Consider the following 14,591-nt stretch of genomic DNA (forward strand, 5'->3'; position numbering starts at 1 on the left):
CACAAAATTTTAATTCGCAATATTTAAGGTGCAAAAATGTAATTCTATTTGGAAATAATGCAATCCATTGTAAGGTCTTCTGACACAAATTGGGTTTCTCATTTGAACCTGACTTAACGCCTTTTATATTCGTTAAAACAATTGATTGTTTTGTACAGTTTTAAACCGCTTGCAAATAAACAACCGAAATTACCTTTTTTAAAATTGATTTTCTAAGCTATTGTCATATTTGAGTTATGTGCTTGACACAGCGTGGAACAAGCTGCCGGAGCACGTTATACAAGACAGGAATACTGTACCAGGCGGCCATTTCGTCAACGACATCCATTCAAGCATCCTTATATTCACTCGATAGTAACCGTTAATGAGTTTTTGACATTAGCGATTTGCCTCGTCAAAGCAACTTAATGAAAAAGTATGCACATCTCCAATATAGTTATCGTTATGCTAAACAGGATTAACTGAACTGAACTTGGTTAAACGCAAAACATAGCAGAGTTGGGTCAATTGTAATTGATGTAATATTACAGTTTTTAATGTAATTGTAATGTAATTGAGGCGTTTTCATTTTGTGTAATTCTAATTGCACGGTCCTCACGCTTTGCAAACCGAATGCTGAACCAGTGTCTTTTTTAGTTTAACGAAAAGTCGGAACGATTTATATAAAGTTAAAAATATGTGCAATCTGTAGAGCCATTTTAAGTATTTATTCAAGCTATCATTTGCTGTGATGCGTGTTTCAGACACTTTGTGATTTTGACCCTTTTTATAATGCTGCCTTATTACAAATGCCCTTTTATTGTTTTGTAGACGGAGGCCACACTTGTTTTGTTTTGTTATTTCATCGCAATGAGTCATCAATTAATTACCACTTGTTTATTGTACAATAAATTATCAGTTTCACTGTACATTGATTGATTTTATTATCAGTCACCTTTCTACCGTAACCGGCCACCTACATTTGCTGTTAAAAGTGCTAGGGTGTAAACTGTGGTTTATAAATAGCTTTTGGTATTATTAAATGCAATGCACAAGTGTACGTCTCATTGTGTAAACAATATTTACCAAATGTAAATATATGCACAAGCGCAAATGTCTCACTAACAGTGTTTCAAAACATGTTAAGTACGAATCACCCTGAAACGAATCGAATTGATAAAAATTACCTCATATAAAAGTTACAGAGAAACACCTGGACTCCTGCAGTCTAAAAACATTACAATATGGGCGCAATAGTACTTTGCTGTAAATGCCCATAAAGTTTAAACACGTGTATCAGCAATGTTTCTTTTCGTCTAGAGTTTTTATTGCATGCAATCCTTCCCAAACTATAAGTTAATTAACACAGTAAAACACTTATAATACAAACAACGTGGCACAACAAGTATCCTGTCAATGCAACGCCGTTGGTCAATGTACCAGCAACCAGAAAAGATTGACTGCTTTAATGCCGGACGTAATAGGTTGCCTTTTTTCTGCGCACTAAACAAAAGCCGGGTCTTTCATTCATTAGCGTGTGTGTGAGTGTGGGAATGTGGGAGAGAGCGCGTCTGGCAAAGTTTAAGCTCTATGAACAATCAAGTGCGTACATCTCAAAGCTGAACCTGGACAAAAATGCTGATTTATTTGCCAAAAGATTCCAGGGTAATTTGCAACTGCAGTTTAACGTCCAATTTTCAAACAGTTCTGTTGAAAGCTTAAACATCAGTTTTGATTATAATTATTATCTACGGCGAAAAGCTGGATTTAGCTAGACAAAATATATGCAGTCGAAAAGTTAAGTCAAGCAAAGTCAACAAAGTATTTAGTTAGATGGAGACGCTCTTCTGGTTTAAATGATGTTATAAACCCTGACGTTTTGACAGCAGATACCAGCTGGCTTCATCAGGGTAAATGAATAAAACGATAATAATGCGTTAGCTAGCTTATGTACCAAAACGTATGAAAGCTGCCTGGTGGAGCCAACTCCTTTTTTTTGTTTACGTATTTAGTTGTTTAAGGATGCATTGCACAACCATACAGGGGAAAAGTCAAACCGCAGCAGCAGTAAGCAAGCCATTACCTATACATTCACCCTTTGCGCTGTATCTGTTGGTAGAATGGAAAAAAGGTTGGTAGAACGAGAAAAAAGTTTACACTGAACAGCGAGATTGTCGTTTTAATTGGCGTTTAGCGAATGCAGCTTAAACCACGCTTTTAGGGCAAGGATTTTTAAAGCGTTTACACACAAGAACCTTTTTGCGAGACTAACAAATATTGTGAGAGCTGCTGTCTGTGATAGCCAGCTAAGGAATGTCCCTTGGGCTTAAGGTTTACCACCGTCAACCAAAGCTGCAAATTATCTTGGTGCAAGTTTTCAGCAACAACCACTTTGATAGCAGGAAACAGTGCAAGGCAGGAAATTTTACAAATGCACAAAATACAACGGCTACAATGAACTCAACTAAATTGCTAAAGAAAGTAGGCTAAGTTTAACCCAAACGATCCTATTGTTAATCATTCACAAAAAAGTTGTTTGTATATCGATATTTCGGCTAGGTTTTGGAGGTTTCATCAATTCCAATATATAGCTTTAGGTTTGTGTGACAGTGCAGGAATAGGCATAATTTATTCAATTGCAACAAAATTGCGAATACGCTTTCCTCGTTTGATATAAAAGAGGCTAAAAAGTAACAACACTTTGAAAAACCTTATGTGGTTAATCAAGCCACAACATTCGGTAAGGTTGTCTGTAGTTTTAGTGCATTTTTCCGGTTTTTAATTTTGCTTTTAATAGAAGGGCAGTCCTCGGCCTAACGGCCTTGAATGTCAGTAATTAAAAAAGGACATGGTTCAATTTGTTGCATTGTCGTAACGTAATTACCAATTTATAATCATTAGATAAACTTTTGAGTCTTCGTTCCGTTAAATATGAGTTTAAAAGTTAGGTAAACTAAGGATTGATTGCCAAATTCAAAGCTTTACTAATGGTAGGGTAGCAGCTGAAAAAATCCCAAAATTCGGGTGATAATGAATGATGCACATTAACCTTTTTTCACAATAGATTGAGCAACGGAAAATCGAACAACCGCGAAAGACCGCACGGCAAAAGTATATCACAACTGAACTATAGTACTGAGAATTAGCAAGGTTTAGTAAACACAGCCTTCCAACCAACCAGAACCAACCAAACACATTTTCTCACAACCAGATGCCCTTTGCCCCGGTCATACCACACAAAACCAATTGTGCTTCTGTTTTTTATTTCACGCTTATGTCTACATGCTCAGGGGTGCATTGCGCTGCAGTATCTGTGTCGTGACCGGATACCGAATAAAAAACAACTAGACAGCTAACAACAACAATGAACACTCCCTGTACTATATAGTAGTATACCCTGTGAGCGCTGCATACGAGCTTCAATGCAAGCTTGGACTGTATGTATGTTAGTCATTAAATTTGCGAGTGCATCGATTTATGTTGGACTGCTATTTGGCAGTTTGAAGTGAGGACTCTTTTTTTGGCAAAGTATTTTATTGAAATATGACAATTAGGCTTTTCTTATAAACTTTTTGTCGTTAAATTTCCCAAGTTTTGTTTGCAGCTTGAAACGCCGCGGTTGTAAGTTTTTATGAGGTAGAAAAATGTCGAATGGAAATGGGGAAAAAGTTGTTATGGTCATAGGAATCGGACGGATCGGGAAAGTCCACGTCAGCAACCTTCTGAAAATGCATAACGGTAAGTTGACATTTCGGCGGCTTGACACCATAGTATTGATCAATGTAATTGTTCATCAGTTGCATTCTGAGCCATAATGGCCAACTAGCAATTTAAGTCAGATATAGGTTAGGGTTGACCACTTTGTGTGCATTTGTATTTATTTGTAAGTGCGAATTGAGAAAAAAATGCATTACCAAGTCAAGTCATTTTTACAAGAACTTAAATCCAAGTCAAGTAATTTGGAATCAATAACAAGATCAATTCAAGCGAGAAAAACAACGCTCGCAAATTTTTGGGCAATTCTTACGAATAATTTGTTGCGTCATGGAAAATTACCGAAAAAGTTTGTTCAGTAAAAGTCGTGCAAACGCCGTTATCAAACGAACCCAATCTTGCTCGCGAGCGATAGTTTTTAAACCCCTGCTGACAGTGTTGTAATGACTTGTTTTTAGTTTTTTTTAAGACTTGACTGTGACTTAAGTCTTTTGGACAAATCACCTGGTCTGAAATAAAGTGCTTTTATTATGCCCTTTTTTATCTAATTTTTGCACATAACACAATTTGCTTTCCATCTGTTGCGTTTTTTTTGTTTATTTGCGCTCATAATTGGACGAGTTTACCAGTTTTTTAAGTTTTATTTTCTTGACTTGAAGTTGACTTGCTCTAATTATGACTTGACTGGGACTTAGGTCATTTAAAAATGCCTTGTTTAAAACACTGCCTGTTATATATGAAGACATATCGCCAAGTTAAACATTGAAAACCAAGGTCACTTTCGATACGACCTATGGATATCTTGTTGATATCACGATTGTAATACATAAACAGTTTTTTGAAATAGCATTAATAAACAGAAATTATCACGTGGCATGCCGCATTCAAAGGCTGCGCCGTACGTTGTACCTTACGGCCACATTTGTCTATACCTTAAAACACTATTTTGATGGCCAGCGATTGTAACAGCAGATTTCTATCCTCAGTAAGAGTCAAGTACATTTTGGACGTTTTTGTTGAGGCCGTAGAGCGTTATATCGGCGAACATGGCCTCCGGAACACCACTGCTTTGCACGTTAAAGATGCGCAAGTCGCTTACAATGACGAGGAGTAAGTGTTATGTATGGTATTTGCTCTCTAAAAGGAATTTGACACCCTTTAAGTTAGTGCAGTGCTTGTCAACCCTTTTGGAACAGTACGTTTACTGACGAACTTGTGCACTCCAGTTAACGCAATGCACTGAACTTATAGAAAAATACACCCTGTGGTTCTGTAAAAAGAACTATTAACCGTTAGAAGAACTAGTTAGTACCTCACAATATCGATTATCAAGAGACTTATTGGGTTATAATAGCACAAATAGAATATACTATCTTAAAAGCTACGTACGCTTACATACATTTCTGCCATGTATTGTACGCTTCAGTCAGTCTGGTAATAAATATGTTTATTTATTATATAACCTGATCATATAGGCTTATCGTAATGCGGTATCCTGTACACCCTATTAATGTGGTACACCCTTTAACAATTCTGGTACGCCCTGAGGTGTACAATACACCCGGTTGAAAAGCACTGAGCTATAGTGTTTCTCAACCGTTATTTATATTTTGTCTTTGTCATATTAAATCAAGCTGTAATATATAATTTGCGACTATCTATGAAAGAAAAGTTTTTTTTGGTGTTCTCTTTCGTGGTTTTTGTGAACAAGTAAATTTGAACAAAATAGTTTAGTCTGTAACCAAGTGCAAGCGTTGACTGTAAAAATTCGTTGTCTTACGCGGCTAAGAAATGTGATTTTGTGTGGTAAGATACGTATATGTAGCCTCCTTTAACTAGTAGGTAGATTGAGCTCTTACAGTAGTGCTTGAAAACTGGATACAAACTATAAAATATAATCTCTACATAGCACACTTGTGAATAGGGATGTGAATAGCCTAAAAAAACGTTACAACTTTAAAATTATTTTAGTATCGATCAGGATTTGCCTTTAAGGTATGCATTTATCCCATTTTATTTGCATGGATAATGTATAAAATCCGTGTATTAAAATATATTAAAAATACTATTTAATGCTGTCTTAATCGGAGCTTTTGTCATCGGACCTACTCCCATTCATTAAAGACCACATATTGTATTCATGGGATATTGTAAGCTTGTGTTTGTGTAGAGTTGATGCTGTGATCGTGTGTACTCCAACATCGTCCCACGAGGAACACGTGAAAAACGCACTCAACGCAGGTCGGTAATGCCACTTGAATAATTTTTTATTCGAAAGTATTCTAGAGAAAATGTAGATTATTTATGTCCTACATACACTTTCTCAAGCCTTATTGTCAATTTAAGCTAACCAAATGATCGGTTCAGGGAGGTTTGCTTGCTGTAAAGACCAGCTCCGCAACCTGTTTTCACTTGCGGCTCACCAACAGAACTAAAACAGTTTGGCGGCACACCTACGAAATACATGTCGATCGACAATAGACAACATAAACAAATACATAAGCTGCTCAGAGAAAAATGAGCGATTTGATTAAACGCGCCGAATCCGCCGAAAATGTGACGTATTATATTATTTTGTCTTCTGAATTGCGGTTTTACAGTCGTCCTATATTGAGACGACCAAAGGGTGACTTAACGCAGGTCATCAATAAATATTTTTTTACTAAGTATCCCAGTGACTAAAAAAAGAAAAAAATGCAGAATTTTATGTCCTAAAAGCAGGTATATATTGTTAAGCATTATTGTCATGCAACGCAATTTGCTGCTGTAAATAATGTTGAAAAATGTGATTGAAAGGTATGCTTGTAATTTTAACAATCAGTTAAAAAAGGCCCACCCCAAATATATTTCCCAGAATTTTAAAGTGCCTATTAAAATCATTTAGGAAAGGCTGGTTATGTCCAATTCCGCGTGTAGAATCCCTCATTCAGGGGTGTCCAACTCAAACATACCGACGTGTCAATTTTTATCTTATAACTTCCTCCCGTGCCAAAGTTTAGCAACAATTTTTTTTCTCACATTAAAAGCGCTTTTATACAAAAAATAAAACCAGTATAATGTTATAATATCAGAAGTATAATTGTTTGTTAATTGTATATTTGTTCGTAATTGCTGGGATGACGATTGGCTGTATAACAAATTTAGCTTTTTTGATATTGGCTGTATTTTTTGGGGGCTTGCGTGCCATTTTTCATTAGGTCGAGTGCCTCATGTTGGACACCCCTGCCCTAATTGATCGATTTTCATTTTTTTTTCAGGAAAATCTGTGATGTGCGAAAAACCATTGGCGTTTAGCTTGCGAGCAATAAAAAGCTGCTACGAAATTGCAGAAAAAAACAACTTGCTTCTATATTGTGCGTTTAACAGAAGGTATTTATATAATAACTTATTCCCTTTAAAGTGCTAAGAAAAGTGCAATTGAACTTTTAAATGGACAAAACTTTTAGTGAAATGCAACTCAACACAATCCTTGCAGTGAAACGTGATGTCTGTATTTTTTCCGTTAAATTGGCGTTGTAGCTTGGAATTTAAACTGCGATATGCGATATTTTCCGAAGTATTACTGTCCCATATCAAATAAATCAATTATTATGTGCTCAGACAAGCAACAAAATACTATAATATTTTTTTTTATCGAATCGGCGCCGACACCATTCTATAGTATCGGACGAGTTGCAATACTACAAATTGGCAAGGGATATCGTCGTAGATGCGATATTATCTGATGTCCCTAATTCATATTTTATATATTTATAGAAAATATATTTCAGCAAATCAAGTTTTTTTCCAGGGTCGGTATGCGTTTATTTGTTGTTGTTTTCTGACCTCATAAAAAAGATTTATAAAACAAGAAGGCATAAAAACCCTTCTGTTTTCGGTCCAAAATATGTAAATACCGAAATGAAGACTAAATACATTCAGTGCAAAAAAAAGTTTTAATTTTCTTTAATTTTGAAAAACATTTTTGTAAATCTAGTTATGTTTTACAGGTACGATCCTACGTTTCGTTCCGCATGGATGGCTCGAGAAACGGCGGTTGGAAAATTGAAATCCATTAAAGTGACGTCACGAGATAGCCCTAGGGCCGGTATCGAGTACCTGAAGACATCTGGTGAGAAGTTGAGTCAAATGATGAAATATAGCTAAGCTAAATGTGACTTGACTGGCCTTCCTCTTATGTTATTTTAGCAAGTAGAAAATTACCAGATAATTAACATCCGTTGATCGTTAAAGAAACGTTTGAGAAATTAAAAAATATAAGATACAAATGTGTTCCGAAATCTCAAGCCTCGTGACGTTCCAATGTTATTGAAAGAAAAACAATTATAGCCTAATCCTGGTTGTGGTTTTAGCCATCTATGTGTAATAGTTTAACTTTAAACCATCAGATCTTTGGTTTAAACCAGGGGTGTCCAACATGAGGCACGCGTTGGCACGCAAGTCCCCCCAAAATACAGCCAATTGTCAAAAAAGCTAAATTTGTTATACAGCCAATTTGTCAATGTCGATTCACAATACAAAATAATCCCACCAATTACGACAACAAACAATTACTTCTGATATTATAACATTATACTGTATTATTTTTGTATGAAAGCGCTTTTAATATTAGGAAAAAAAATAGTTGCTAAACTTTGGCACGCGAAGAAGTTATAAGATAAAAATTGGCATGTAGGCATGTTTGAGTTGGACACCCCTGATTTAAACCATCACTTTGTATTGCAAACTTTTTCTTGTGACTTGTATTTGAGGGAAGCGTCTAAAGTGACGCGACGTTACAAATGTAAAAAATGAAACGAAAATAGATACTTCACATTCATTGGCTTGGCGCTCTTATTACAATATAATTTTTTTCCAAGGCGGAATGTGCATTGACCAGTGTATTCATGACGTCGACATGATCAGGTGGTTTGTCCAGGAAGAACCGGACACTGTTTACGCGATCGGTGAGTGAAAAAATTCAGTTTTAAAAATTCAAAAAAAATTTTTTTTTCCTAGAAATGCCCCATCACCAATCACGCAGCAGACTTTTGACACTTTGACTGTTTTTTATGCTTTCATAGCAAGCTTTGAGCGACAGCACTAACTTCCTTCCTTTGGATTTTGTGCGTGTTTAGCCAAAGAATGTTCACAGTCTTCTAACAGCTGTGTATGTGTATGACATCATTTTTTTAGCAAGACCGCGTATTTTAACATCGCTGCTTTAAAACCACCTTTGAAATAACAGCCATTCAACAGCTGTTTTTGATAGCATTTTCTTCGCAAGATGATGTATTTTTCATTGCTGCTTTAAAAACATACTATTATTAAGAGCTTATTCGCAGCCATACAACAGCTGTGTATGACATCATTTATTTTAGTAACATCATCTCTTTTACCAGTGCTGCTCTAAAACATATTTTGCATTTTTCTCATAATAATTCAGTGTATTCTGTAGCAAGGCACAGGCGATATCCAAAAACATCCCTTTTGGCAATACATTTTATTTACGCTTCTTAAAATTTACATCAAGAACGGTTCAATAAGTTGTTCTGCTCCATATTTTGCCGTGAGTTCCGCATCGCCTAAAAGAGTAAGTAAGCTAGTGAGCATAAAAGCAGATAGCCTTATACATTATAAAGATCGCGAAGGAATTCGGTGTTGTGTTAGGCAATGCGCCATTACGTCCAAGGTGAATTGCTAGCAAAGCAAAACTGCATTGGCTAACGCAGTGGTCGGCAACCGCCGGTCCGCGGACCGGTTCCGATCCGCGAGGAGTTCGTTACCGGTCCGTAACAGGGTTGCCAGATTAAAACTTTGATTTAAACACAAACAGTTCGTAAAAAACAACAAAAAGTCAACAACAATTGAATGTCTTTTTATATTCAAATCACAATAACTTTCGTTTAGAATTTAGATATACCTCATGCATGGTCGATTGGTATGATAGAAAATCACATTTAGTTATAAGAATCGTGAGATTCAAGAGTTAGGTCTACATAGCACGTTCACAATATCCATAAATGCATTTTGGCTGTGGTATCTAGATGCAACGCCATCTTTGTCTACGAGGTTTCAAACAAGACGGAAACTTGTGTAAGATTTGAGACAGTAAAACGATTTTTGAGGCAAAAAAGTAAAATTATTAATTCCTAAAGAATTGTATTTTGTACTAAAGCAAATGCTTTTAGAAACGTTGTTTAATAGGAAAAAATATTATTGCATTTTAGTTGTGATGGCAAATAGTACACCTGAAAAGCTAGTCTAAGTTTGAACTCACGCCAGGTGCCAATGGCCGCCATGGGGACCGGTGGTTCACAACCCGATGGGGGCAGGTGGTTCTGATTCAGCAGTATTGTTAGTCTACCGAGTAAACAAATCAGGCATGCAAATTTCTTAACATCTTTTCCACGGATCTCTAAACTTTCAAAGTTAGTGGTAGCCTGCAAGTCCATGTATAAGTAATAAAGATAATGAGCAAATAATGCAGATAAAAATTGCAATTTTATTGGACGGTGCTTGAGTTTTTCTTGTTGTTGTAAAATATAAACCAATGGTCGCCAACCCATAAACGAATGGTTCACTTGAGTAGCATTTTTTGCATGCAAAATAAACAACTTTTTTGCTTATATTTTGAGTTAAATGTTGTGGTATGTTGAATGATTATAGATTAAATTTCATGTTAAGACTTTTAAATCCAATTTTACGAGGCAAATAAAACCTGCAGATCCAAAAACGTCTAAACTGACCAACTGGCCCACATCTCCGCTCTTTTTGTATTAGTTCATTGAAAAAACTGAAATAAATTTCCTTTACTAAACATTTGTTTTTTTAAGGCTGGTCCGCGACAAATTTAAGTTGTAAAACCGGTCCGCAGAGCAAAAAAGGTTGCCGACCCCTGGGCTAACGAACGCTAATTAACTTCTAGACCAGTGGTTCATGACCTTTTCATGGTCGTGGACCACTTTTGTGTTGAAAGTATTCCGTAACTCACTTCTTAAAGTTCTGCTTAAATTGGTTACTTATAATCAATGTGCTTATAATCAAATTACGATTTACTTCAAAATGTGAAAAGAAGAAGAATATTTTATAATAACCCGCACATAACTGGTAATGCGAAGCTTTAGAATATACTGTAAAAAAAGCTTAAAACTCAAACAAATAAAACTAAAATTTTCACCAACTTTACAATTTTTTAAATGCGCTGTCGCCACCTCAAGATTCTCTTGGGACCCCCCAATTTGCCTTGACCTACCGATTAAAATCCCATGTTCTAGCTAGACCAACAGGTAGTGTTTAACGTGTGTTTCAACTATTTAATCCGGGTTTGGCGCAGGTCACGCGTATTTCGACGACATCCGGGACATCGGTGACGTGGACCAGCTTTACATCACGCTTGACTTCCCGAGCGCCATGGGTCACGTGGACGCCAACCGGGAGGCAAAGTACGGACATGACAACCGAATCGAGGTAGGACAGATTAAACCGGACAGGTAGAAATAATTAATTGAACAAGGGTGTACAGTAAATCAGTAGTGCCCAGTTTTGTAAACAAGTCATTTTAATATGTCCCAGTAAAGTCATTTGAAAAATAACTTAAGTCCAAGTCAGGTCTTTTGCAAATATAACAAGTCAAGTCCCAATCCTTGTCATTATATGTTCAAGTCATTTTAAGAGCAAGTCCACTTCAAGTCATGTCATTGGCATAATAAATTAAACGTTGAACTATTAAAATTTGTAAACTCTTTGGATTATGAGCAGCAATTTAACTAAAAAATTAACACAAACGCAATATGCAGCAAGCAAATTGTTTTATGTGCAAAATTTGGATAAATAGCTCAATTTTATAAAAAATACTTAATGAAAACAGTTTATTTCATCCAAAGTCACTTGTCCAAATGACTTAAGTCAAGTCAAGTCATTTGAAAAAACAGATACGTAAGTGGTTACTTCACTGGTAGTTCCTAACCTGTCCGAATTACTAGCTTTATCAATTGATTAGTGTTGTAAGCAAGTCATTTTGAAATGACTTCAGTGCCGGTCAAGTCTTTTGTAAAATATCTGCAGTCTAATTTGAGTATTTAAAAAAAACGCCACGTCCTAGTCCAAGTCACCCATTGCCCAAGTCAAGTGCCAGTCAAGTCATTGATACAAAAATAAAACGTTAAGCAATTACTCTATTAAAAAACAACAGCAAAAAGTGCTTTAAGTGTACAAATTTAAATAAATAAAAATTTTGTTAAAAATACTTAAAAAACAAGGTATTTGAAACAATAACTTGAGTCAAAAGAGCAACTTGTCCAAAACTAGACAGTCAAGTCATTTGAAAAAGTGATTAAGTGCACTTGAGTTTAACTGCAGACTGGTGTAAGATTTTATTGTAATGCTCTATACTGTCAATTACACTTGCAAAACCTACGAATTGTCGCTTTTGAAAAACGCAAGAAACGTATGCGCAAGTGCGTCAACGGGACAGTGCATTACAATAATTTAAAATTGCATTAAAATGAACTCAAATACCAGATTGTACTGTTGCAATAACTTTTTGCACTTGAGTCATCAACGGAAATAATCGTATAACCTTCATTCCGTAATTTTTTAGATTTTTGTTTCAGATATTCGGAGACAAGGGCATGGTCACGTGTGAAAACAAACGCGGGCTGTCGACGCAAATCCACACGCAACAGGGCGAAACCAGCTCAGAGATATTCCAGAACATTATTGAACGCTACGAGGATGCGTACCAACAGGAAATGCATCATTTCTTCGCTGCGCTGAGAGGTTGGACTTTCGCAAATATTCCAAGCAGCGGCAAAATGCCTAAATTTCTACGTACCCGACTCTGTCTCATTTAGCTGTTAAACTACCGGTACTCATTGCGTTTCCAACCACATGGCTTTGTGAAGCGGGATTCAGCGAAATGGGCATGTTGAATACGATACACTGTAAACGCTTAAAAGTGGAGCAAGACATGGTGTAGCCGCGTTTGCAGAAGCTGGTAAATAGCCTACTACGCAACCATCGCACTGAATGCAATTCATTGTTGAACCAAATTCATTTATTTGTGTTCGTTCGTGTGCTAAATTCAAATTCATATTTTATATAAAACTCCCTAAAGGTTACATTTCGGTGCACATGTCAGCCACATTTCTTTTAAATTGTGCATAATTCACGCATATTCTCTCGTGTTACTTTGTTCCAGTATTATTTAAAATATTTTTATTCGTATTTGACACGAAATGGGGTCGCAATATAAATTCTCATTTCATTTGATTTAAATTGGGGTCGCTTATTGAAAAGGTTGGAGACCACTGGTCTAGCCAAGTGGTTCGCAAAGACACACTTGGGATGATTTTTTTTAGGGGGAGGATTTGTTCCAGGGAGGAATTAGGGAGGAAAATGGATAAAAAAGAAGTTATTTAATCGGATATATGCAATGAAAAGCTTTTTGATCTGTAATGATTATTGATTAGTATTGTAAAAAGTTTATTAGCCCATAATCTAAGTGTATTGTTTCTTCACAGTTACATATAAGTCTATTGTTTCTTTACAGTTATAGCCATTTAAGAAATATACATCAATGCAGGCATTTTTACATAGCTATGATTAGCGCATCCAAATTATGTTACAAGTGTTGGGTAGAATACTTGGTGGTTTTTCTGGCGAGAAAAGTGTTTGGGCTAGTTAGGGTGGAATATAAAAAAACTTCGAGAACCACTGTTCTAGCCTTCGTTTGTTCAATGACATCTTTATTTTAAACGCCTTTAAGTATACAATTTACGCACACAACCATAACAATATTCTTTTCGTTCATCAGGCGAGTGTGTGCTGGAGATCACTGCGCGTGACGTCATGTCGGTCACCTTGATATGCGAGGCTGCGCACGAGTCTCTCGTTGCCAAGCAACCAATACAAGTCAAGGAGTACGCCAAGAGAATGTATCCTGACCTGTTTTAAATTCGGAAGAAGCGCCTTTGCGCGAACTGCCTGTCGCTTTAACAAAGGAAAAGCAATGACAGTCGGCAGATTTAATCGTATTACGTTTAGTGATGGCATATAGTCAGTGGTGGGATTTATATTTTTTGTCGGCTGAATCCCACCACTGCATATAGTCCTTCATTTTCTTCAGCGAATGTAATGTATATCTATGCAAAAGAGTTAATGTGTCTTTATTCAATCTGACGCTCTTTATGATTAAAAAGGTTTTCACCAATGAGAATTTTTACGGTGTCAAAAAGATGCCGAGACGCTGTTAGAGCTTAACAGGTCCAAGAGTTTTTGAAACGCTTTTCATGCAAGCAAGGTTATGATAGTAAAACAGGCCAAGTGAAAAGCCTGCAACACAACTCACCTGCGGTTCTAAACGTTTTACGATTTTTTGCACACAATTAAAATTTTTGCTTCGTGATATTCGTAAATTTGCAATAATGTCGTTTGATAAATACCTCGTTCGTTCGATGTCGCTAACTGTCCGTATTTGAACGTGTTTTGCAATGCATTCACACAACACGCATGTTTTGACGGTTGGTATAGTTATTCTTTATAAATTTGGTGTAATATATAAATTATTTTAATTATATATTTTTTTTAAACCTGTCGTCACTATCGCCCAGTGACTAGACCACGAGTCCAGTTACAACTCTACAGCCTATATATTGACGTAACTAAAATAAGGTGGGTATTCAACAATACACTCATAAGGGTGTCATACTCTTCACCCAACAGTAGGGTTGTAAAATATTCCATCTTGACAATTTACAGTTTATGAGTTCCGAAATTTGCTACTGCGCATGCGCACGTCGGACTGGGGCCTCTGGTAGTTTGACGTGGTCATACCCAAGTCCCGATTCCCGAGTTCGACTCCAGCAAACGCAATCGTAAATTGCCAATATTGCACTCAGGCCTACAAATATAATTTA

At 36.4% G+C, this 14,591-nt stretch overlaps 1 protein-coding gene across 1 annotated transcript; it reads left to right on the forward strand.

The window, feature by feature from the left end:
• Positions 1-3,583: 3,583 nt before the first annotated feature.
• LOC146170314 (uncharacterized) lies at positions 3,584-14,138 on the forward strand. Its single transcript, XM_083388200.1, has 9 exons — positions 3,584-3,717; positions 4,680-4,803; positions 5,864-5,934; positions 6,951-7,062; positions 7,683-7,804; positions 8,553-8,639; positions 11,009-11,142; positions 12,288-12,453; positions 13,490-14,138. Exons 1-9 carry the CDS (start codon positions 3,624-3,626, stop codon positions 13,627-13,629), a joined length of 1,050 nt encoding a protein of 349 aa, XP_083244326.1. The 5' UTR covers positions 3,584-3,623; the 3' UTR covers positions 13,630-14,138.
• The last annotated feature ends 453 nt before the right edge of the window (positions 14,139-14,591 follow it).

This window comes from Ascidiella aspersa, chromosome 1 (assembly GCF_963924565.1).
Source record: "Ascidiella aspersa chromosome 1, kaAscAspe10.2, whole genome shotgun sequence".
Classification (NCBI taxonomy): domain Eukaryota; kingdom Metazoa; phylum Chordata; class Ascidiacea; order Phlebobranchia; family Ascidiidae; genus Ascidiella; species Ascidiella aspersa.

Excerpts from the sequence above, each read along its gene's own strand:
- LOC146170314 (XM_083388200.1), top strand. The coding sequence starts at position 3,624 with ATGTCGAATGGAAATGGGGAAAAAGTTGTTATGGTCATAGGAATCGGA. Across the intron at positions 7,063-7,682 it reads TATTGTGCGTTTAACAGAAG|GTACGATCCTACGTTTCGTT; the intron begins GTATTTATATAA and ends TATGTTTTACAG. Across the intron at positions 12,454-13,489 it reads TTTCTTCGCTGCGCTGAGAG|GCGAGTGTGTGCTGGAGATC; the intron begins GTTGGACTTTCG and ends TTCGTTCATCAG.